This window comes from Myxocyprinus asiaticus, chromosome 45, assembly GCF_019703515.2.
Source record: "Myxocyprinus asiaticus isolate MX2 ecotype Aquarium Trade chromosome 45, UBuf_Myxa_2, whole genome shotgun sequence".
In the NCBI taxonomy this organism is placed as follows: domain Eukaryota; kingdom Metazoa; phylum Chordata; class Actinopteri; order Cypriniformes; family Catostomidae; genus Myxocyprinus; species Myxocyprinus asiaticus.
Window position 1 is genome coordinate 2,561,059 of NC_059388.1, and position 25,920 is coordinate 2,586,978.

A 25,920-nucleotide genomic window follows, 5' to 3' on the forward strand; every position below is an offset into this window, starting at 1 on the left:
GTGGAAGAAATGATACGGTTGAAAATTAAGGACTAAACTTTGACAATTTTGTCATTCTTGTGTATGTTGCTAAGATTTTATTTTTTTTTTTTTAAATTAATTTTCTGTTCTCAGAACTATATATGTGGTATTGATTGTTGATTTGATTAATGAATGTTACCTTTGCTATGTAATGCCAAAAAAATGTCCTGCAAATGTTTGTATCATGTGAATTGCTTTCACTTTACAATAAGGTCTGTCATTACCCATAATTAATGATTTTTTATTGTTAAATAATGTTAGTGAAGATCCTACAAACATTAATACCACATTAGGTAAAGTTGAAATGTTACACTTTACATTAAGGTTCACAAATATGCATAATAAATACATTATCATTGTTTATCATTAATTAAGAGTCAACAAACATCAGTAATGCATTAATTGATGTTCAAATGGTTTTTACTTTACAATAAGTTTCACAAAACTCCATAATCTATGTATTTATTTTTTTAACAATACGGTAAAATATCACACAGGAAAATAACTGAATGACAATTCTTTCAATATCCCATATTTATATATTTATATATATATATATATATATATATATATATATATATATATATATATATACACACACACACACACACACACACACACACACACACACACACTATACTGTATACAGTATATTATTAAGGCCATCGTATAAATTAATAATAAAACACTGTAAAGAGTTGCTGTTCCTTGTTAGTTCACATTAAATATAGATCTATAAATTAACATTAACAAAGTTTAATAAATGTTGTAAATAAGTGGTTTATCGTTAGTTCATGTTAACTAAGGCATTAAAGAGCCCATATTATGCTAATATACAGATTCATGACTTTATTTTGAGGGTCTAATAGAATAGGTTTACATGCTTTATGTGAAAAAAAAAACATTATTACATACTGGACATTGCTGCAGCACCTCTTTTCACCTTCTAGCTGAAACGCTCTGATTTAGGTCCTGTCTCTTTAAAGCCCCCCTTTCCGAAAAGCCCAGTCTGCTCTGATTGGTCAGCTGGCCCAGTCTGTTATGATTGGTCAACCGCGTATCAGTTTCAGGCTTCCTTAACAGCTGTAAACACTACTGTAACTACGGTAACAGTGGCGTTGGTTTTTGCCGTACCAGTTTGAGTCCAAAAATCAAAGTTTGGAAGAACAGGCTGATCGACCTGAACCACCTTCGCAAGCACGACTTGAGCAGGACGTTTCACAGTGCTAAGTTTTAATTTTGTAGCTTTCTTACAAGTACACTGTTGATTATTGTGAACCTAACAAAGCTTCAAGTAAAAGACATGTAGTGCATCTAAGTTTGTCATCTTTTGCTGGAATGGGTGTAGCCAAACTTTTTTCACCTGAGATATAAATGGAGAACAGAGGCTTACTCCCTCATTACCGGGTTTATTAGAGAGTTAGTGAGCAAGTTAGCCGTGGACTACCGTGGATAGATTACAGCTTGTATAATTATATAAGACTCTTGAGATTGACCATTTTGTTACACAGTTTTAGGTAAAAGCCAGCCCACAGCTGAATAGTAAACCCTTACCAAAACTATAATATTACATAGCAAGTTAGCCGAGCACTACTGTGGATTGCAGACGTAAAATGACGGTATGCAAAAATAAATCCATCTCCACACTTGATCACTATTTATGATAGTAAGAACAACAAACAATCTGTATCTACACAATTGTAGGTAAAAGTGGGCCCGCAGCTGATTAGCAAAACTATTTCAACACAATAACATTATGTAGCAGGTTAGCAGAGGCCTAAAGTTGTGCACTGGGTGTACACTAGGGGTGTAACGGTTCTCGGTAAAAAAACGTACGGTTCACCAGCCACGGTTCGGGAAGCACTGGCACCGCAGTCGGTTCACATCACATTTAATGACGCATCTGGAGCACAAGTTTTGGTCAAGAAAACAAAGCGTCAAACAGACAGGCACAGTTACAACCTCCGCTAATGCTGAATGGATACGCTCCACCTGTGTTTCATGTGGGTCAACTTGATGGCATCACTGTTCTGCAAGTGTTGAGAGTAGTTGAAAATGGCAAGTGGAGAAAACGAAACGCTGATAGAGAACCCCCCTGCGTTTCTCCTTTCTGGGAACATTTTCTTTTTGCAGTCAATAACAACAGTGATGGTCAAAAAACGTTTACAAAACAGGCACTGTTTGCAGACATCTCTCGACACGAATGCTGTATACTGGTAATCTATGTCAATAATGCACATAAGGGTTCATTTAAAACATGCACGCAAGTTCTTCCTGTTTCCTTACGTGGCTGTAATCGATCATTAGCGTCAATAATGCGCTTTGATTAATGCCATTAAGGTGCCGTTATAGTAATACATTGATACATGATTAAACATTTACGCCAACATCACCTAGGGAAAGAGCCGCAGGTGAGCCGAAACTGCACACACTCCCTTCCATTTTTAAGCAGGCACTCAGTGCTAATTCAGACAGACGTGAAACAATAACTAAAGCACTTGGGGTGTTCATGTGGGATTTCCATGTATGATTAAAATACGCAAGCAGCATTATCACAACATCCCTTCTCGTATGCATTCTAATAGCAAGGTTATTCCTTTAATAGTAAAGTACAGCTTCTGAATATTGGATATGTTGAGATGAGTTTGAAGTGCAATTTATGTTGATGCATGTAGCGTATTAGTGCAGGTATTAAGTTAAAATGTTTATTTAGTAATTAGAGAAAATGTTTTTTTTTTTTTTTAGTTAAGGACCCTGACAAAAATTAACCATAGTTTTACTATAGTAATATTGTAGTAACCATGACTGCTGTCACCATGGTTTTCTGAGCAGAAATCATGGTTTTGATTAAATTAACAATGGTTGTATGCTGTAGTAATTCTGTAGTATTTATATAGTAACCATGATTTTACTATATATTGTAACCACAACAGTAACCATGTTTATATTGTGGTTACTATGATTTTACTACAAATGCCATGGTTAAACTATGGTTAGTGTTGTAATACAATGATTGTTATTTAAGGGCAAACTTATTAAAGTGTTTTCCAAATAGATTATTCTTTGAATTTGGCAGTAATATATATTTTTTTTTTTTACAAAGCAAACACTGAGCCGCATCGAAACCGTGACCCTTAAACCGTGATACGTGAGAAATTCTAACCATTACACCCCTAGTGTACACCATAGCTACAACACAAAACTCATTTGAACTCTCGGTAGCAGGTAAATCCACAAATAATCAAGCATACTTACAGGTTGTGATCCTAAAGTGCCAGATTGTCCCAACAAAGTGGGAACTGCACCATCTTTCAGGAGTAACAGTCTTGAAAATCCCGCATTGGTTGTGGTTGTACTGCCAGATAGTTAAAATAAATTTTAACCACTGATTCTTCAATTCGTCTGCCTTTGGAAGTCCAAAAAAAAGAGGTTGTGGTTTCCCAGTGAAGAAAACAGCGTCTTCTCGACATGGCGACAACACTAACCCAACTCATCCTGGCAGGCAAGTATTATGCAAGTGTGTTACATTATGACGTAGATACTTTACTGAAGAAATGGCTGGACTACAATACCGTTTCTTGTAGTTCTTTAGCAGTGTTGTCTGTGGGAGAGAATAACTCCCTTTTGCTTTGTAACTTTGCAGACCTTTTACATGCACAAACAGCTATATTACACACTGAAGGATAGGTAAAATCCCAAAAAGCATAATAGGGCCTCTTTAACTAATGTTAACAAATGCAACCTTATTGTAGTGTTACCAACTAATTTAAATATAACATTTTACCATACTTGTAAAAGCTTAATTCAACATTTATATTAGACTTCTCTCACCAACATTCATTTTCAATAGGTCCACCAATACGTTTTTTGTTTGCACTATTAAAATGCATACTCTATTCATATTATAATAATAGGCTATTCCAATATTTTTTATTTTAAGGTTAATTTGACTGGTATTTACCATGTACTGTGCATGCAAATTTTATTTTACAGTATGTCATGTGAACTTTTATTTTTAATACAATTTGATGTAGGCTACCCAGTTTAACATTGGGGTTTCTGAAACTATCTTTGAATTAGCATAATTTCATCTTCTATTTCCCACAGTTGCTGATTGTTCCATTGTATTAATAGACCCTTTTTCAACTGTAGGATCTCCCAAAGTTGCCATCATTTTCCACAGATTTAATGTAATGCTTATCATTAGGCCACACATGATTATTCATATGCATTATAAGATGAAGATCTGCTGTAACAGAGGTGGGGAATGATGGGAGGCCCAAAGAGTTATATGTCCTTTGCTTATTTGTTGTGGCATTAAAACTTGCTTGTTGTATGTCTCCTAAAATGCCATGGCTGGGCAGTCTCGTGTAGGATCCATCTGCCTCCAGCAACTTGGTACTGAATGAAATTATGTTGTTTTTAAATGAATATAATATGTCTGATTATACATTATATATCTATTCATGATCTCAACATTAGGGAAAGTAACTCATCTCTTCCTAGTTGTAAAGGAAAATGTAAAAGGTAGATATTAAAAGGCAGAAAAAAAAAATAATTTAGAGAAGGACCATCTACTTCTAATGGAGAAGAGGAGGCTGAGCATCAGAAAGATACATCTTTTCATTGAATCACCTGACCACCAGCTAAGGGAGGACACTGTGGGTTACTCTAAATGACAGCATGTCTCATTTAAGTTTTCAAAAAATAGAGTACAATGAACAAGTCTGAAAATGTGTGCATTTCTTTATGTACATGAATTAAAGTGATGAGAAATCAAATCTCTAACATCTATACTATAGAGGTGGCCATGAAATTACCACATATTTATTATCTAGTTAGTGAAGAAAAATGATGGATTATTGCTTAAGCTTTGAATTGGTAGACATTACCTGCATATTGATACTATGGAATGTAATTTGATAAAATATTAACATTTATTGACTGAAGGAATTGTAAAAAGAATATGGGTTCTATAATTTCCTTATATGATATTTATAGATATATTAATATTAATTTCATGAAATAATTTATTTGAATGGCTAAACATAGTACATAAAGCCCTCTCTTTACAGTGTGTGGTGGCCTTTCCAATGTGTTTCCGTATTACAATATTAAACATTTCCCATAAAAAATTAAAAAAAAGCACAATTTGTTCACCTTTGAACCAGCGGTGTGTGTGAAACTGGAAATGCAGAGCAGAAGATTTGTGAGGTAAAGTACAGATTGCTGAATATCATAATAATGCTTTAAAAGTATAATACTGTGCGTAATCTGAGCTTCCATGCCCACTGTGTCACTATCAAAAGGTCACGCATGTGCCGACAATCTCTGAACCGTACTGACATTTACCTGAAATAAACTAACTCTGGAGCATAACCTGGTCTGGGGCAGGTTATGTTCAGAGAGTAAGTTGCTATGGCTACTAACATACCCTAAAAGTTACTTTTATTTTTGGAACCAAAAGCTGAGGTTATCCAGTAAATTTACCCAGGTAGTCACTAAATCTGCTTTCTGGAATACCCCCCTGCTCACCTTAATTTAAGAGTGTTTTCAAAGCTGAAGTGTGTAACATTTTCTGAGTTAAAATACTTTCTCCTATCGCAGCTTAATATGCAGAGACAAATACTGCAAAGTAAGCCTAAAGTTAGGTTGATTTTCTCGAAAACGTAACAGTGCGTCTTCATGGTGCTATAAGAATTCCTCTGTCGGCATGAAACGGAAGTTGCGACCGACTTCACTTCCGTATTGACGTATTTCCGAGTGAAACAGCTTATTGAACAGAAAAAAAATGTAGGGTAGGGATTTGAGTTTATCCATTGGTTGTTGATCGGATTGTGAAAATATGGGCGTTGCATAGCGGAACAGAGGCAGATCTGAATGCCAGTTTGCAGTGGACACACACACCCCTACCACTGTGCTGCTAGAGTCAGAGTCAGTTATCTGTAAAACTGAGCAGCGATCTCAACACATTTATGATCAAACTGACAACAAACACACAAGCACATCGCGGTCTTTGCTTACGAAGAGGCTGTAGCCGTTGAAAAATGAGTGAGTAAAAGATAACCATATTTTAACGTTTTGAATCACAATACACTAAATATAAAGGAAAAAAAACACATACTGGTGCTGTGCATCCCAAGATAACTGCATTCGAAAATATATATAAACTCCAGAGGCATCCGAAGCACTGTATTCGTTAGTGATCACCTCAGCAATTCAGGCGTGAAATGTCTCGAACACAACCACGAATTCGCCATTATTCCTGCTCATTCGAAATGTAAATTCAAGCCAGCTGACCCGTAACCAAGGAAGTTTGGGTTAAGGAACAAAAGTTTTGAAGGAAAACAGATGAAAATACACCTTGCCATCTTCACCAACATGCGATTGATGCTTCGTTCAACTCTACGTAAGGTTTAGGGGTGTAATGGTTCAAATTTCTCACGGTTCGGTTTGTATCACGGTTTTAGGGTCACGGATTCGGTACGGTTCAGTATTTGTTATGTTAAGAGAAAACAAATATTACTGCCAAATCCAAAGTAAAAATATTCTATTTGGTAACAGACACTTCAAGAGATTTCCCCTCACTACAAATCACCATGGTTTTACTACAGTAACCATAGTTTAAACATTGTATTTGTAGTAAAATCATAGTAACCACAAAATTAACATGGTTACTGTCATGGTTACAATACTATAGTAAAATCAAGGTTACTATATGGAAACTACAGTATTACTGTTGTAAAACAATGGTTTATTGTATCAAAACTATGATTTCTGCCAAGAAAACAATGGTGACAGCAGTCATTGTTACTTAAGTCATGGCTACTACAATATTACTATAGTAAAACCATGGTTACAATATGGCTACTACAGAATTACTACATAAAACCATGGTTAATTCTATCAAAACCATGATTTCTGCTAAGAAAACCATGGAGACAACAATCCTTGTTATTACAGTCATGGTTACTACAATATTACTATATAAAACCCTGGTTAATTTTCGTTAGGGTCCTTTACTAAAAAATAAAAATGTTCTCTAATTACTAACTCAACATTTTAAATTAATACCTGCATTATTACGTGACATGCATCAATATAAAGTGCATTTCAAACTCAACGTATATTCAACGTTCAGAATCTGTACATCACTATAGAAGAAATAAACTTGCTATTAAATGAATACGAGAATGGATGTCGTAACGCGACTCGAGTATTTTAATCATACACGGAAATCCCAAATCTTCATCAATGGAGTAAGGGCAACATAACTTTGGCTATGAACCCAAGCTCTTTAGTTCTTGTTTCATGTCTGTCCGAACTAGCACAGAGTGCCTGCTTAAAGACGGAAGGAAGTGTGTTTGTGTGCAGTTTCGGGCTCACCACGTGCTATACTGTATATCCTCGGGTGATGTCGGAGTAAATAGCTAATCAAATATCGATGTATTACCAGTATTACGGCACTCACATCGAGCAATGTCTGCAAACAGTGCCTGTTTTGTAAATGTTTTTTTGATCATCGCTGTTTTGATTGATTGCGAAAAAAATAAAAATTCCCAGACAGGAGACTTGAATGACGAGGAGGCTTGTTTCCTCCGCTTGCCATTTTGCCAACTAACACGTGCAGAACTGTGATATCATCAACTGATTTAACATACTAACAGTTAATAGGACAGCTTCTCTCTGTAGAAAGTTGGCCCACGTGAAACACAGGCAAAGTGTGTCCATCTACAGAGCCATAAAGGTGCATTAGCGGAGGTTACAATTGCACGTCTATTTAGCGCTTTATTTTCTTCGCCAAACTGTATGATCCAGATGCGTTATTAAACTAGAGATGAACCGGAGCAAACGTTTTTTTTGTTTGTTTTTGTTTTTACAGAGAACCGTTAAACCCCTTGTAAGGCTGTGGTATTTATAAGAAAGGGGCAGGGTTTAAGCAGACTAAATGATTGGAGAAGTCCTGAATACGTCACCAGAGAGAAGTCTGTCATTTCACCGGAAGATCGAGTTATTACATTGGATTAAAGATTACGAGGTAAAAAAATACAAATAATGCATGGATGAATCGTTCACAATATGATCAATAACATGCATTTAGAAAACAGATAGGGTGAATTTTCATTTCATACTGGCTTTAAGCGACCCGTTTTATGAGACACAACAACACGGACTCAACCAATGGCATGAGTTGCGGGTGGGTCTATCTGTTTGTTTGATCAATGGAAGATAGCAACAGCAGCGTATTCAGAAAGCTGTTTTGAAAATGTTAATTTTTGCAATTTCATTTGGTGGCACAGAAATTAAAAACTTCAGCTTTAAAAAAAGACTATATAGAAAACACATCATCCAAGCTTTGCATACCTTTAATAAATCAGTGGTCTGAATGCGGTGAATGTGTGATTTGACGGTCTGAAGGTCTGCTGGAAGTTCACCTCGACACATCTCAAGAATCATCTAGAAAAAGATTCATTACAGTCAGTACAGTCTCAAGAGGTTTGTTTTATTAAATGTTTTCATGTGGTGCAGCTGACACAAAATGGCCATTTTGTGACTTTATTTTTGAAAAGTGCTTAAGGACCAGAAGTCCAGCATTCAAAAAGACCTCTGGGTACATGTTGAAAGTCATTTCCACTCTTTATTTTTTGGAAAATAATCAACTTTTAAACTGCTGGTGTGTTTTTTTTCTCCAAATTGAACATCATGTGGTATGACCTCAAAAAGATACTGACATTTTTATTTTTTTTTAAATCTATAATTTGATTAATTTCATAATGTCCTTGTGTGGGAATAATGTCTGTTTTGCTTAGGTGGCCAACTCTTTTGGCAGTACATTTGACTGATTTGGAAAAACAATGTGGTGCAACCATTGCTGAACATTGTCTATGATGGAAATATGTCCTGGTTTTCAACTTTTCAAATCATCTATATATCTATCTATTAGACACTTAAGATGCGTCACAAAAACATTTGTCTTAAGATGGTTATTTACTGTATATCTTCAGCATTAGTGTGTCAATAGGAAAAATACATTTTAGACTCCCAAACATTACTTTTGCAAATAGAAAAGAATAGAATAGAAGAACAGGGCACTCCCACAGAGATGGCATTGCCCCCACAGAGCCCCCCACTGAACATCAAGTCAGTCTGGGAGTACATGAAGAGACAGAAGCAATTGAGACAGCCAAAATAGATAACAGCCGAAAAACTGTGTCCAGGTGTACCTTTTGGGGCTGTTTTAAAGGCAAAGGTGGCCACACCAAATATTGATTTAGCTTTTTTATGTTTACTGGACTTTGTATGATGTTAATTGATCAATGAAAACTATTTATTGCATTAAGACATCCTCACTATGCAACATTTTTCACAAGTGCCTAAAACTTTTGCACAGTACTAATATATACAGTATATATATATATATATATATATATATATATATATATATATATATATATATATATATATATATATACACACACACACTAAAAAGTTTTGAAACACTTATTCTTTATAATTTTTTTTTCTTCACATTTTAGAATAATAGTAAAGTCATCAAAACTATGGAAGAACAGAAATGGAACTATGGGAATTATGTTGTGACTAAACAAAATCCAAAATAAATCAAAACTGTGTTATATTTTAGCATCTTCAAAGTAGTCACCCTTTGCCTAGAATTTGCAGACATGTACTCTTGACATTTTCTCAACCAACTTCTTGAGGTATCACACTGGGATGCTTTTTAAACAGTATTGAAGGAGTTCCCATCTATGTTGGGCACTTATTGGCTGCTTTTCTTTATTATTCGGTCCAAGTCATCAATTTCAAAAAATGTTTTTAGTTTTATAATGAAATAAATTAATATGGTGGCACAATTATATTTTTGTCTACAAAACTAATTTCAAACATTTAAGCATACACCTTCAGATCAAAAGATTTTTAAGATCATGAGAAACATTTCAGTCAAGTGTTTCAAAACTTTTGATTGGTAGTGTACATATATACACATATATATACACACACACACACACACACACACACACACACACACATATACACACACATATACATATATATAAAAAAATGATTTTTAATTTTATTTATCTGACTTGGTGTCTATGGCAGCCCCTAGAACTGTATGAAGGAAATACATTTTTAAGACTGAAAGAGGCTCTGAAATGTCCCCAGACCAAGCATGGAGTGTCACTCAAACTTAATAGTGCCACCATCAGTTCAAATTTCCACTATCCTTTTGCCTAGAACTTTTGGACCATATGGCTTAGGAATATAATTCACAGAACATCTGATTCCACTACTAACGATCAATTCAACATTCCCACTTAATCCAAGCCTGTTATCTGAGAGCCCAAACCAAAAGGTCTACACTTCTCTAACAGCCCAGGCTGGGCAAAGTTCATGAATGCCTGGGTTCGAAAAATGACTCCACTGCCTTACTCTTATTTTCACAGTTGATCAACCTTCAACTTAGTTCGCCCAAAAACTAAAATTGTCATTACTGACCACATTTACGTGCACTTAAGAAAACGGTTTATTCCAGGGTTTTTGCAAAAAGCTGCGATTTCCTTGCGGCATTTAAGGGATTAAGAGAAAGTAGTTTAACAAACCAAGTTTTCTCCTGGAGAACGCAGCTTATCTGGCCATGTAAACACAGAAACGCCTTTCTTACAGTTTTTTGAGTGCGCGTGTGCGTGAACAGACCGGATAACAAACGTCACAGGAAGGATCCCACAAGTCAGCAATGGAAATAATTCAACATTTCTGGGAGTACAGTGGGAAAAGCACACACTACAAATAGTGTTTACCCATTTATGCACACCAATGTAAAATATCACTTGCAAATATGGGTAGTCGCGAGTTGCGTGGGCTTATTTTCAGCATTCACTCTGCGTTTTTTGAGCTTACTAGGGCTTATTAACTCTTGGCACAATACGACCCACCACTAGTAGCAGCTGTCAAATATCCCCATCTGCTTTTCAAGCCGCACTCTACATCAGGCGTGTCAATCATACGGTGAGTAGAAGAGTCGAAACAGAAACGCGCAGCACTCGCGCATATTCATGCTTCACACCGGAAAATTTAAATAATGAAACTGTCACAAGGCAACCCACAATGACAACATGATACATGAAAAAAATTCAGGTAAAAAGTGAGTTTCTCCATCATTTCCAAGTCTTCAACAGTATCATTTCAAATAATCATCCAGTGGAGTTTGACTGAGAGACATGTAATTAAAATTATCCATACAAATTATTTTTATTTAGGCCTTAGTTTGTGCTAATGTTCGCTTAGATGGCCTATCCTCCTCTGGCTTTACATCACGAACTTATGCCAATATTATTTACAGTTGAAGTCAGGAGTTTACTGTGACGAGGAGGAGAGCGTGGCCGGGCTGTGATGAATCAGCTGATCAGCGGGAGAGCGAGATAAGGGGCAGCCGGAGAAGCCGGTTCGAGAGAGACGCATGCGGCCACGTTGCATGCGTGTCTGTGTTCGCTTATGTTTTATGTTGTTTTAAGTTCATTGTTTAAGTTCATTTATGCATTAAAAGTTTGTTATTGTTCCGCCAGTTCCTGCCTCCTCCTTGCCCATCCTTTACCTGTTACATTTACATACACTTAGGTTGAAGTCATTAAAACTCATTTTTTAACCACTCCACAGATTTCATATTAACAAACTATAGTTTTGGCAAGTCGTTTAGGACATCTACTTTGTGCATGACATGAGTAATTTTTCCAACAATTGTTTACAGACAGATTGTTTCACTTTTAATTGACTATATCACAATTCCAGTGGGTCAGAATAAATTAACTGTACCTTTAAGCAGCTTGGAAAATTCCAGAAAATGATGTCAAGCCTAATTTAGCTTCTGATAGGCTAATTGGAGTAAATTGGAGGTGTACCTGTGGATGTATTCTAAGGTCTATCTTCAAACTCAGTGCCTCTTTGCTTGACATCATGGGAAAATCAAAAGAAATCAGCCAAGACCTCAGAAAAAAAATTGTGGACCTCCACAAGTCTGGTTCATCCTTGGGAGCAATTTCCAAATGCCTGAAGGTACCACATTCATCAGTACAAACAATAGTATGCAAGTATAAACACCATGGGCCATGCAGCCATCATATCGCTCAGGAAGGAGACGCATTCTGTCTCCTAGAGATGAATGTTGTTTGGTGCGAAAAGTGCAAATCAATCCCAGAACAACAGCAAAGGACCTTGTGAAGATGCTGGAAGAGGAAACAGGTAGGAAACAGGAAGATGAAACAGGTAGACAAGTATCTATATCCACAGTAAAGCAAGTCGTATATCGACATAACCTGAAAGGCTTCTCAGCAAGGAAGCCGCCACTGCTCCAAAACTGCCATAAAAAAGCCAAACTACAGTTTGCAAGTGCACATAGGGACAAAACTCGTACTTTTTGGAGAAATGTCCTCTGGTCTGATGAAACAAAATTTGAACTGTTTGGCCATAATGACCATCGTTATGTTTAAAGGAAAAAGGGTGAGGCTTGCAAGCCGAAGAACACCATCCCAACCGTGAAGCATGGAGGTGGCAGCATCATGTTGTGGGGGTGCTTTGCTGCAGGAGGGACTGGTGCACTTTACAAAATAGATGGCATCATGAGGAAGGAAAATTATGTGGATATATTGAAGCAACATCTCAAGACATCAGCCATGAAGTTAAAGCTCCGTCGCAAATGGGTCTTCCAAATGGACAATAACCCCAAGAATACCTCCAAAGCTGTGGCAAAATGGCTTAAGGACAACAAAGTCAAGGTATTGGAGTGGCCATCACAAAGCCCTGACCTCAATATGATAGAATATTTGTGGGCAGAACTGAAAAAGCGTGTGCGAGCAAGGAGGCCTACAAACCTGACTCTTTCAGTTCTTTCTGAAGGAATGGGCCAAAATTCCAGCAACTTATTGTGAGAAGCTTGTGGAAGGCTACCCAAAACTTTTGACCCATGTTAAACAATTTAAAGGCAATGCTACCAAATACTAACAAAGTGTATGTAAACTTCTGACCCACTGGGAATGTGATGAAAGAAATAAAAGCTGAAATAAATAACTCACATAAGACAATTTTTTGCAAATTCCAAGCTTCATCTCCACACATGATCTCTGGAGCTCAACCAGAGTGACCATCGGGCTCTTGAACACCTCTCTTACCAAGGCCCTTCTCCCCGATTGCTCAGTTTAGCCAGGCGGCCAGCTTTAGGAAGAGTCCTCATTGCTCCAAACTTCTTCCATTAAAGAATTATGGAGGCCACTGTGCTCTTGGGGACCTTCAATGCAGCTGATATTTTTTGTAGCCTTCCCTAGATCTGTGCCACAACACAATCTGGTCTCTGAGCTCTGCAGGCAGTTCCTTTGACCTCATGGCTTGGTTTTTGCTCTGATTTGCATTTTCAGCTGTGAGACCTTATAAAGACAGGTGTGTGTCTTTACAAATCATGTCCAATCAATTGAATTTTCCACAGGTGGACTCCAAACAAAGTGTAGAAACATCTCAAAGATGATCCAGAGAAATGGGATGCACCTGAGCTAAATTTCAAGTGTCACAGCAAAGGGTCTGAATACTTATGTCAATGTGATTTTTCAGTTTTTTCTTTTTAATAAGTTTGCAAAGTTATCAAAACTCTGGTTTTGCTTTGGAGTGTAGACTGATGTGAAAATGTTTTTATTTAAAGCATTTTTGCATAAGGCTACAACATAACAAAATGTGAAAAAAAATGAAGGGTCTGAATACTTTCTGAATGCACTGTATATACTATTATTATATATATATATATATATATATATATATATATATATATATATATATAAAATAAATATAGGTATATCTATCTATATATCTATCTATATATATATATTGTGGCAGGGTGAGCAAGAGACAGACACAGTGGGTGTGGCGTCAAGCCTCGGAGAGGCATTTATTGGAAATAATAATAAACGTAAAATGTCCAAAAGCAGTAATTAAGTGTCCAAGGGGGAATAGTGTTCATAATAAAGGGGGAATCTGGCATCCTCGCAGTGAAACGGGGCTCCGTGAAGGGCGGAGTAGAGTCCATAGGATGGTCCAGACATGAGCTGGGTCAATCGGCCGCTCACACTCCCCTCCAAAGTGTGTCGTCACTGGCGGCCTGTCTTCCCAGGCCCACGGCAAGCTTGAGGGGAAGGCGGCCCAGCATCTAGCCCGTCGGCGGTAACGTGAGCTGTTCACCCCCAGTGACTCAATGCGTCCGGTGGTCCAAGGAACGGGTCCGGCAGCACACCATCTCGTCCAGCTCCGAACCCTCCCAGCTCTGGTCCTGGGAGTACGAGGATGCCAGTGTGCACACATGGAGATTTGAAGCCGGCTCCCCGAGAAGAGGTGCGAACTGTGTTTTAAAGACAGCGGTGATGAAGCATTATCCCCATCAGGTGTGCTTCATTCACCACTGACCAAACGAGGCTTATTAATTATGCACCTCTTCTCGCTCTCCCGCCCAACTCCCATCGTGAGCCTGGCTGAAGGGTGGCCCTAAGAGGTGACGATGACGAGCCGGAGGGGCGGATCATTCCGCCACAATAAATATAAATATATATATCAGTTGTGTGAACACAATAAATCATACTAGCATCCATTTAGGCAGCAGTGCAATGCATAAAATGAAAAAAAAAATTTTTATCTCAGTGATTTCAACCGTGGCATGATTTTTGGTGTCAGACAGGCTGGTTTGAGTATTTCTGTAACTACTGTTCTGGGATTTTCACGCACAACAGTCTCTAGAGTTTACTCAGAATGGTGCAAAAAACATCTCAGAATGCACAACATGTCAGACCTTGAGATGAATGGGCTACAACAGCAGAAGACCATGACGGGTTCCACTTCTGTCAGCCAAGATCAGTATGCTGAGGTTGCAGTGGGCACAGGCTCACCAAAACTGGACAGTTAAAGACTGGAAAAAAATAGCCTGGTCTGGTGAGTCTCGATTTCTGCTGAGGTACAATGATGGTAGCCCCACTGAAGCCTCAGCTTTCTGTTCTTGGCTGACAGAAGTGGAAAGGGACGTAGTCTTCTGCTGTTGTAGCCCATCCACCTCAAGGTTCGACATGTTGTGCATTCTGAGATGCTATTCTGCTCACTGTACAGAGAGGCTATATGAGTTACTGTAGCCTCTCTGTCAGCTTGAACAAGTCTTGCCATTCGCCATTGACCTCTCTCAGTAACAAGACATTTCCGTCCGTAGAACGGCAGCTCACTGGATGTTTTTTGTTTTTGCCGTCATTCCGAGCACAGCATGTTTGCGGAGCATGGAGCGGAGTGGTGATAATTCCACCTGAGCAGACAGCGCCTTTTTGAAGATTCCACTCCACTCGCTCAGTTTGCTCAGTGCTGCTCGCTCAACCCAGAACGCGCTTCATGATATGCTGGTTTGGGAATCTGCGAAATAAGCAATAGACTTGAGGTTATGGAGCTCAAACATTATTTTAGTGAAGTTGCAAACCTTATACATAAATGCAAAGTAAAAATCAAAGCTAAGAATGCGGAAGGAGAAGAAATCAAAAGGTTGTGGAGAGACTGTGAGAGTTAGCAAAGATTCCCTTTGGAATCTTAAGCGTCACATTGCCTGAGAGCACAAGGATATTTTACGCGAACATGGTAGCACAGCAAAAGGTGAGCTAGTAGGCTACACTACCATTCGATAATAAATTAACAGATAAGTAGTAAGGCATCTTGTTATTTTGCAATCACGTGAGTGCAGCTGCCAGCTAGATGCAAGCCCGGTTCTGCGGTGGTGTGAACGTTAGAGCACCCTCAATTAAATATGTAAGATTATTAATACTGTACATTGGCAAAGCATATTTCCTTGAATCCCGGCGAACACACACAAAAAAATCCCTGCATCAAAACTAATAAACATGTATGATCTTGCGGATCAGTGTGTCCTAACTTGTAGGTGGAGCATTCTGCTTTCATGCCTCCATTGTACAACTGAGCATTTGATTGGTAAAGTTTCTGCTCTCGCACACAGAATTTCATAGCGGAATTATCTCACTTAATAGTCCGCCTGTTGCTTTCAATTTCTGCTTCAGGATAAAATGGCACATACCTGCTGGTCAGTTTCCCAAAGCCAAATCCACACCTTAACGATTAGTGAAACGTAAAAAACTGACTCTAGATTAGTGGCTGCGGATAACATCTGCCAACATCGCTATAGCCTACATTAGAAAAAAAAATTTTCTTAAACGAAGGCAGTGTAATTTGTGGATTAAATATTTTTTATTTGTTTTGGGATCATTAAACATGATTTCATATCGGTGTATACACCGATCAGCCACAACATTAAAACCACCTGCCTAATATTGTGTAGGTCCCCCTCGTGCTGCCAAAATGCTATTCTTCTCATCACAATTGTACAGGGCAGATATCTGAGTTACTGTTGACTTTGTCAGTTTGAACCAGTATGGCCATTCTCTGTTGACCCCTCTCATCAGCAATCCGATAAATCTTCTTATTTTGTGTATACTGTCTATTGTGTATATTGTATATTGTGTTGTGTACAAGATGTGTAAACTGTGTTATGTGTAAATCAGATGTTTATTGTAATTGTCATACTGCTCTGTTGCTTGGAACCACACCCAAGACTTTCACCCACTGTTGCACTTGTGTATATGGTTGTGTGACAATATAGGGATTTGATTTGATTTGATTGATTTGATATTTAGTGAGAGCTGGCACGGGCAACTGACAGATTGCTCGCCCCACTCTCTCTCACCTTCCCTGCCCTGCCCCACCCACTAAGGCCCTTGTTCTCACAGCTGTCCACGCCCAATTGAGTTACATTTTTAAAAACTGTTGTGAGGCCGACTTGAGCTGAAAGAGGAATGTTTCAGGACCCTTTAAATTGAAATTAATTTAGTATAAAAATGTTGATTCTTTAGATATTTTGTGAGTTAGCACCTTCATAAGATATCTTAACTTATTTTTGTTACTTTTTGTAGGATTACATTTAAATTTCTCATAAAAATTTTATTTGTTAATTGTCTGTGTACTTCACAGTCATTTTTAAGTTTATCCATGACAACAATTGCACCCGTGTCTGCTGCTTTAATCAAAATTTCACTATTATGTTCAAGTTCAAAAAATTCATTCTGTTGTTCTACCAGTGTTTCCCCTATTTGCATTATGATCACCGCAGTTGAGATTTCACTGGGTTAATTTAATATTCTTGATGTAACAATGCTTGCCAGCTCCAGTAAGCTGTGCGCTTTCTACACTGCGAAAGAGACCCCACCACATACATACACAAATACACCCACATACTCACAGTGACATCACTGCATAACTCACGTGTCAGACTCACTTCATTTTATGTGGCCCACGAGCTAATTTCTAAAACGTAGGATGCATGGGATCGGAACATCTCACTGACCAATCAGTTAGCGCTTTCCTCATGAAGATTAATGAGCCTTCCCCTGTCATCTTAACCGTATGTTTTGGAGCGCATTTTGCTCGCTTCAAAAGTGGAATGTAACAGCGCTACCAAGACCATTTATCGACACAGCTACACAGAACAGGTGTGGTCATTCGTGGTGTGGTCTCAATCAAACAGACTATTTTAAATGCGCTTGTAAACCAGTGAGATGCGTGCCGGGGATTGCGAAATGCAATACAGAATTATCAGTTGCAAAACTCCAAATGTCTCTCAGTGATGAAACTAGTTTAAAACAAACAGCCACCACATTCTAAATGGCACTGACAAAGAAAAGAGAAAACATAAATTAGAAGGCTTTTCAATTCTGAGATCACAACGCATACAAACATTTACCATGGATTTATAGCACAAACTGTATTAACTATGGCATTTGTGTCAGAAAAAGTTTTTACATTTAGAATGCTGTTTATAATTACAACAAAAGTGCCAAAGTTCTTTAAATCATAGTTACTAACATGGTAGTGAGGAGCCATGCATGGTTTTACCTATGGTTACCATGGTCTTATTACAAATATTATTGTTAAAACTATGGATATTATGGAAGAACTATGGCACATTTTTACAATTATTATGGACTAAGCTATCAGTTTTCCATCGGTATAAAATGTGTTATTTTGTAATGCTCTCTGAATGTAGGAAAATGTACGTTGTTTTGCTTGCCTTCAGAAATTACAAGAGATGACTGGAATCTGTAAGGAATCTGTAAAGGAGACCCAACTTAAGTCACACTGTCAGAATAATTCAGTGTAAACCTATAAACTTTAGGTGTTCATTTTTCCCCACAGACTGACTGTTGATAATATCATAATTTTCATCTGCATCCCAACCTCAAAATCAATGCTATATTGTCAAATATGCATTTCTTTTCACATAATATGTAATATTATTGGTAACTGCATGAGTGCTACCAAAGCAGGTGCTGGTGTTACATTTTTAACCGGCCCTTTGAGGGCACAAATAAACTGAAATTGAGTTTGACACCCTCGTTTTAAGCTATTCCTCCACCAATGTGCGTTAATACGGGTCTGGCGTTGCTGGCTCGTGGACACCCGCACAACAGCACCGCTGCTGGGGAAAACACTGTCTACTAATATGTTTTCATGGACAAACCTCCTTTTCTTTAAATATTTATCAAGTTCCAATTCTGTTAGTCTCAAATGACTGATTTGTTTTTTGATGGGATAAATTTACTTTTTATTAGGGATGTGCACGACTAATTGACTACTCGTTCTGCACCATTGAGTATTAAAAACACTAACTCGAATATCGCAAATTAATTTCCCTTTACGCATTTGCCTGCCGTGAGCAGCGCTGAATTACACTGTTTTCCCTCTAAATCGCTCACTAAATCTCCCAGATACAATTGAGTCCACTGGGGGGGAAGCGGTGGATGTGTGTTATCAAAGTGTTGGATGAGAGATGATGATATAATGGGGTCTGAGCTTTTGAAAGCAAAGTGTGACAACACTTGTAATATTTTGATTCTTACTAAATTTTACTCTATTTATATTCGGTTGTTGTTGGAGTCATGCAGATGAGGGTCAGCTTTTATTGGTGGAAAGAAAATGCAAAGGGAACTTGGAAGGTGATTAGACCAGTATGTGTTAAATTTCTGAACACCGGCAGAGCACATTTTATAAAAAGCAAACTTTCAGCAGTTGTTTTTCTGAATAATAACATGTGAAATGATAAAAATGTGATAGCCTTTATGTAGACTCAGAGTTTATATATACAGTGGTGGCCAAAAATATTGGCACCCTTGGTAAATATGAGCAAAGAAGGCTGTGAAAAAAAAAAATCTGCATTTTTTATCCTTTTGATCTTTCATAAAAATAAAAAAACAATTCACAAAAACCTAACCTTTAATTGAAGTAAAACAATTGAAAGAGGGGAAATATCTCGTTGGCCACAATTACTGGCACCCCTAGAAATTCTTATGAGCTAAATATATCTGAAGTACATTCCCCTTCATATTTTACATTTTTTTAGTGCACCTGGGTGACAAGGAACATGAAATTGTTCAGCCATGACTTTCTGTTTCACAGGGGTATAAATATGAGGTAACACCCAGGCCAAATTCCTTTAGTCATCAATCACAGTGGGTTAGACTAAAGAATATAGTTCTGATGTGTGGCAAAAGGTTGTTGAGCTTCACCAAATGGGAAGTGGCAATAAGAAAATAGCCAAAGCATTGAAAATGGCCATTTCCACCATCAGGGCAATAATTCACATGTTCCAATCAACTGAAGATCTTAAGAATCGGCCTGGAAAAGGATGTGTGTCTATATTGTCTCCACGCACAGTGAGGAGGATGGTTCAAGTGGCCAAAGAATCTCCAAGGATCACAGCTGGAGAATTGCAGAAATTAGTTGGTTCTTGGGGTCAGAAAGTTTAAAAAAAATATATATATATATATCAGACATCACCTACAGCTCACATCCACACTCAAGCATCTTCAGTTTGCCAGACACAACTGGAACTTCAAATGCGACCAGGTTCTATAGTCTGATGAAACAAAAAAAGAGCTTTTTGGCAGCAAACACCAGAGATGGTTTTGGTTAAATGTGGTGATGGATCTTTAACGTTGTGGGGCTGTTTTTATGCCAGAGTTCCTGGACATCTTGTTCAGTTACATGGCATCACAGACTCTATCAAATACCAACAGATAAAAAATCAAAACCTGGCTGCCTCTTCCAGAAAGCTTACAATGGGCCCTGGTTGGATCTTCCAGCAGGACAATGATCCAAAACAAACATCAAAATCAACACAAAAATGGTTCACTGCCCACAAAATCAAGGTCTGCCATGGTCATCCCAGTCCCCTGACCTGAACTCCATAGAAAACCTGTGGAGTGAACTGAAGAGGAGAGTCCACCAACATGGACCTCTGTATTTGAAGGATCTGGAGAGATTCTGTATGGAGGAATGGTCTCAGATCCCTTGCCAGGTGTTCTCCAACCTCATTAGACATTATAAGAGAAGACTCAGAGCTGTTATCTTGGCAAAGTGAGGTTGGAAAAAGTAATGAATAAAAGGGTGCCAATAATTATGGCCAATGCGATTTGGAGAAAAATATTTAATGAGATATTTCAATTGTTTTTCTTCAATTAAAGGTTAGATTTTTGTCATTTTTTTGAATGAAAGATCAAAAGGATAAACCATGCAAAAAAATTTCACAGCCTTCTTTGCTCATATTTACCAAGGGTGCCAACATTTTTGGCCACCACTGTATGTGCACTACATTCATGCCGTCAGTGCTGGTTTCTATGTAATCTTCAGGTGAGTGCAAATGTTTTTTCCATTTATATTTAAATCCTTTTTTTCCATTTTTATAAATGGATATTGTGCATTAATTCTTTTTCCAAAAGAAAAGCATAGTTTGTTGAAATTCTTATTTTTAAACCGTTCTACGTAACGTTTGTGAATAAAACAAAATAAAAGATTCGTGTACATGTCATAGTGTTATTTTTTTATGTGCATTGAGTACTTGTTTTATGTGGGGTACAGTACTACAAGATTACTCAAATAAATTACTTCCTTCGAATATTCCTAAAAAAAAGTATCTGTAAATCTAAAATAAATATGAGATATACACAAAAATAGAAGAAATCAGGATGGGGGCTAGGGCTGCACGATATATCAAATTTATTGAAATAATCGCAAATGTACATATCATGATATGCATATCGCAAGGGCTTGTGACAACAGAATGATTTTAATACAGTAACATTCAAGGCGACGCAGACAGCAGAGAATACAGTGGGTGCTTATCACTTGGTATGTGTGCATTCAGTGTACATAGGCGCTGATCCTGTGAGCTCTGTTCCAGGACTCAAGATATTCCCCTTTAATTTTCGGCATTGTCATTTCAACATTAACGGACTGGGCGATTACATGAGAGAAGACACATTTCAGTAAGTTATACTGTACATGTTTTTGTTTTGTTTTTTTGAGAGAGAGAGAGAGAGAGAGAGAGAGAGAGAGAGAGAGAGAGAGAGAGAGAGAGCATTGTGCTCTGCTCTGTTTGAATGGCCAGCTACCACAATCTCACATGCACCATTGAAGAGCATTAATACAACATTTATTGTTTGAAAAAAACTAAATCTGACTTAAAGGTGCACTCAGTCATTTTTTCCGCATTAAAGAAGTTTAACTCCTAAAGACATGAATTGCAATTTTACAATATATGTATAAAATCATGAGCACTCACGTTAAAATGAAGACTCCAGTCATATCAGTAACCTTATAAAAGCTGTTTTATTCTACATGGAGAGGTTCCGCTCATGTGGGCTGCCATTTTAGAATCACATGACCAGCAGAATACTACTCACTTATTCTCAGTAACAGTCCTGTTATTTGACACTTTCACTCATTGATTAAAGTAATCATGGCTGACTGTGAATACTACATTTCTACATGGCATCTGAAACTGAGAACTATTGATTTTAAATGATGCTCTATCCAAGCCACTAGGTGTCAGTGTAAGTCCAAGATGACACAAAGAAAAAAGATACTGAGTGCACCTTTAAATGATGGAGTGTGTCAAAATTTGTGCATATGTCGTTGTAACCAACACTGTCCTGTGCTTTCACTCTGTGCTGTGTGTAGTACAGGTCTTCACAGGTCCACTTGGATACAAAAACCCAAGGTCCGATCCAAGACCTGCGTGGGTTCGGGTCCAAAACTTTCACGAGTGCCTTGGACATGGGTCGGGACTGATATTAGTAGCCTCGGGTCTCTGGTCATTTTAAATAAATGTGCTTTTACCGAATAGACCCGAAAAGACCTGAATTCTTTTAAATATGCCAACTTTCCATTATGCGTTTTGGGTGTTTAACAATTTTATTTATAACAAATAGGCTACATATTAATTAATTCTATGACAACGTTATTATCTCACTTTTTCCACGCTGCTATGTGCAGTTTACCAAACCCCTGCATATGCCAGGAACTCTTGCACTACTAAGTGATTGTAAAAACAAAGCGATTGCACTTCAGTAGGGTTTACCAGTCATTTTAATACAACATCCCAAACGTAATTATACCCCTTCTTCTATGTTCTCTGTCAATCCGCGCTTCTATGTGTAAATTACCAAACCGTCCTGGATAGTGGTGCGTGCAGGCTGTGCAGACGCTGCCTTTTCCACTATGGTCCAGTCGGTTCGAAAAAAGTTGCCGCAGGGTCGGACTCAGGTCTAATTTTATCAGGTCTGTCTCGGGTCGGGTTTTTCTTTTTTTTTAAAATGAATTTATGTATGTCGGATTCGGGTAAGACGTGATTCGGGTCGGGTACAGATTTTAGGACACAAGAAGACCTCTAGTGCGTAGCTAATAATAGCCGCATTTCCACTATTGGGCAAAATGAGTGTGTGCTAGTGCGTGCCAGGGCCAGTTGCATTCCCACTGTCACTTTCGGGGCTTCATCGTGCCACAAGCGCACAACAGTACAGGTTGGGAAAAAATAAAAATAAAAAACAAATTACGGCACAGTACAAATCCGTTTAGATGGACAATAGACAAAGCGTTGCCCAAAGGAAGAACTTTCCATGGTTCAAGATCATGGACGGTGTGCTGGGACATCATCCCGCTTTTAGTGGAGAGACCACCTGGGACCATGGCAGTTACAGTAGGTGAGTTGTCAACATTAATTATCTTGCTAGCTAATGTTTACACACGATATAAACTCTATAATCTTGATTACTAGATAACACGATACCTCAGCTTGAGTTTCCCTCTTGCTTGTGAAATGGGCAGGGTGTGTGACGTTGCCTATTGGCCCGATGGTGGGAAAGTGGCTATTATAAGATGAGACTAGCGCTTCTGGAAATCATTTAAAAAAAACAGTCCCACATTGAATGAACTAAGTTTGAAATTAACACAAACATGAATTACAGCAAAAATATTACATATTTTACAACACTGATTATTTTAGGATATACCACAATATGGTGCAATTAACTTCATATTCATATGCTTTTTACCAAAAAATTACAAATAATTATAGATGAATTTTAATATCTTCTGCAAAGCTAATGGTAAAACTTTACACATTATATGCTTTATGCAATTTGGAATAAAAGACAAATAAGTTTGTGATATCTGGGAAAGATGGTCCTTTTTCATTCCAAGAAACTTCAGTTTATTTGGGCGTGGGTACAGGTGTGACTCTTCACTGGCCTCATGATTCGATTTAATTACAATTCAAAGGGAAATGATCTGATGCATCACGATTTATTTTAGCAATAGGTGATGCAAGTTTATTTATATAGCATATTTCAATGGTAATTCAAAGTGCTTTACACTTTAAAAAACAACTTTAAACCAATTAAGGAATAAGAATAAAAAGTAATAAAATAAATATTTGTTTTGAAATTATTAAAATAAGAAAAGTAAAAGAAAGCCGTCAAGTAATTCACATTCACTCCGATAGATCTGAACTTTTTTTTTCCCCTTTTAGATTTTTATTTAACAGCTATTTTCAAAAAAATCTGAATGAGTCACATTACACAAACACATTGTTAATCATTTTTATTTAATAGTGTTTAATTGTTAAAGGTAATCTATGCTATGCCTAAGTTGTTGGTCTAAGATGAGCTATCTGCTTCTCTCCACATCAGCACAGGTGATAGTAAAGCGGTTTAAATAGCGGGGTTGTTGCCTTAGACATTTATCAAGCATTTCATATGCGCTCTTCCATCTGTTTGCTCTGCGACTATAAAGTCTCAGGTGTCATGACCCCGTCGCAAACACTATGATGTATTTTAAACCCGAGTTATCAGACGTGCGCACTGTCCCAACGACCGAGAGACCAGCAATGAGCAACAGCCTAAGAAATGGAGAGAACACAAGAGGGAAACGGCACTGGGAAGCAGGAGACTAAACATTATTTGAAGATAAAATTATCACCCATGTCTCCAGAACCGCAGTGTCATCATTATTTTCAGCTGTTTTATCCCATTCTGTGCAAATCACGGTCACGAGCATGTGCATGGTTTTGTGAATGAATGTCAGGATCGTAGTTTCATTCAGGTGGTTGATACACCGTCTCAAACAATTAGTGAGACTTTTGTTAGTCTTCAAACAGCTGTGTTTGTGCATCTAACAGGCGTATGTTTCTAGCATCTCTCTATGTCTCTGGTGCGCGCCACTGCACTGCCGTGGTTTAAACTGAACTCTGAATCGATTCTTCGTTGAAGAACTGCGATGCATCGCTGAAGCAATTTTTTTTCTCCCACTATTAGCGTTGGGGGTTCCAATGCTCTGCGTGCCCTGATGACGTCATCATAAGATTATCGTATCGCACATCATAGTTTACCTCCATATCGTGCAGCCCTAATGGGGGCAAATACTTTTTCACAGCACTGCAGGTATTGGCCATAACAGCAAATGATTATCAGTTCACTGTATCTGCCAAGAAATTCCATATTGTCAGGATTGTAAACCACACTGAATGCAGCAAGAAATACAGCCCATGAATGAATGTTACCTTTGCTCGCAGCCCTACTATAAGAGTTGCCCTCTGCCGTTTACTCAACAGTTCTGGCACCAGGTTTGTCATCACAGAAACAAATTCCTCCAGTTTTCCATACTGCTCCACATTCTGATCCTGAACAATTTGCCACATGAGTGCAGATGTGAGACGCAGAGGAGGAACCAGAAGACGTAGAGAAGAGAGTGGCGGGACAGATTCTATACAGACATGAGCAAACACACACACACACACACACACACAATTTAAATTATGGATGCAAGAAGAAATCTTGGAAAAATTAAACTGCTTTAACTGTTTCATTGTTAAAAACCTTATCACATGTCCTATAATAAAGTTCTGATCATGGCCTTGATCAACATTCAAGTGGACTTTAAGGCTTAAGCCCAAAGTATACTTCGGTTTTGATGTGACCATTTAGCATATGCGTACAGTCAAACACTTTCAAAGTATACTCCATTTGAAGGTGCGTGCATACACAGGTGGTTGGTGCGTGTGTGCTACGACTGCTACGAGATACTGGACTATTTCTCTTCAGGAGTTTAGAACTTTATAGTCCTTCAGCATCGAGTTATACACATGCAGGCACCTCCTGACCTCCTCACACTCGCGCTCTTGACGTGCACATGCAAGGGCCCTAAGATTTCCGCAGAAAACACAGAAGGGCAAATCCAGTCATAAAAACGGAATTAACTTTAAAACACGGAATAATAATAATAATACAAATTTAAAAAACTAAAAAGTCAAATTTAGGGTTTTAGATTGTGCTGTGAGTTTTTCATTTCATAAAAAATAATGCAATGTATGTTGAAAAGTAATCGTTCGTTTTCATTTTATTAAAATTCTATTAATTAACATGATAGGACAGTTTTGTTAAATGATAATATACAACAGAAACATGGAATTTGGGAAAA

The 25,920-nt window shown here is 37.8% G+C and overlaps 1 protein-coding gene across 1 annotated transcript in view; it reads right to left on the minus strand.

The window, feature by feature from the left end:
* The window catches only part of LOC127435317 (zinc finger protein ZFP2-like), an 88,245-nt gene that overhangs the window by 61,179 nt on the left and 1,146 nt on the right, over positions 1-25,920 (minus strand). Inside the window, exons 2-3 of the mRNA XM_051688709.1 lie at positions 25,004-25,206; positions 8,386-8,478 (exon numbers count right to left, since the gene is read on the minus strand). Of these exons, the coding sequence (XP_051544669.1) occupies positions 8,386-8,478; positions 25,004-25,206 (296 nt within the window). The remainder of the gene's footprint in view (positions 1-8,385; positions 8,479-25,003; positions 25,207-25,920) is intronic.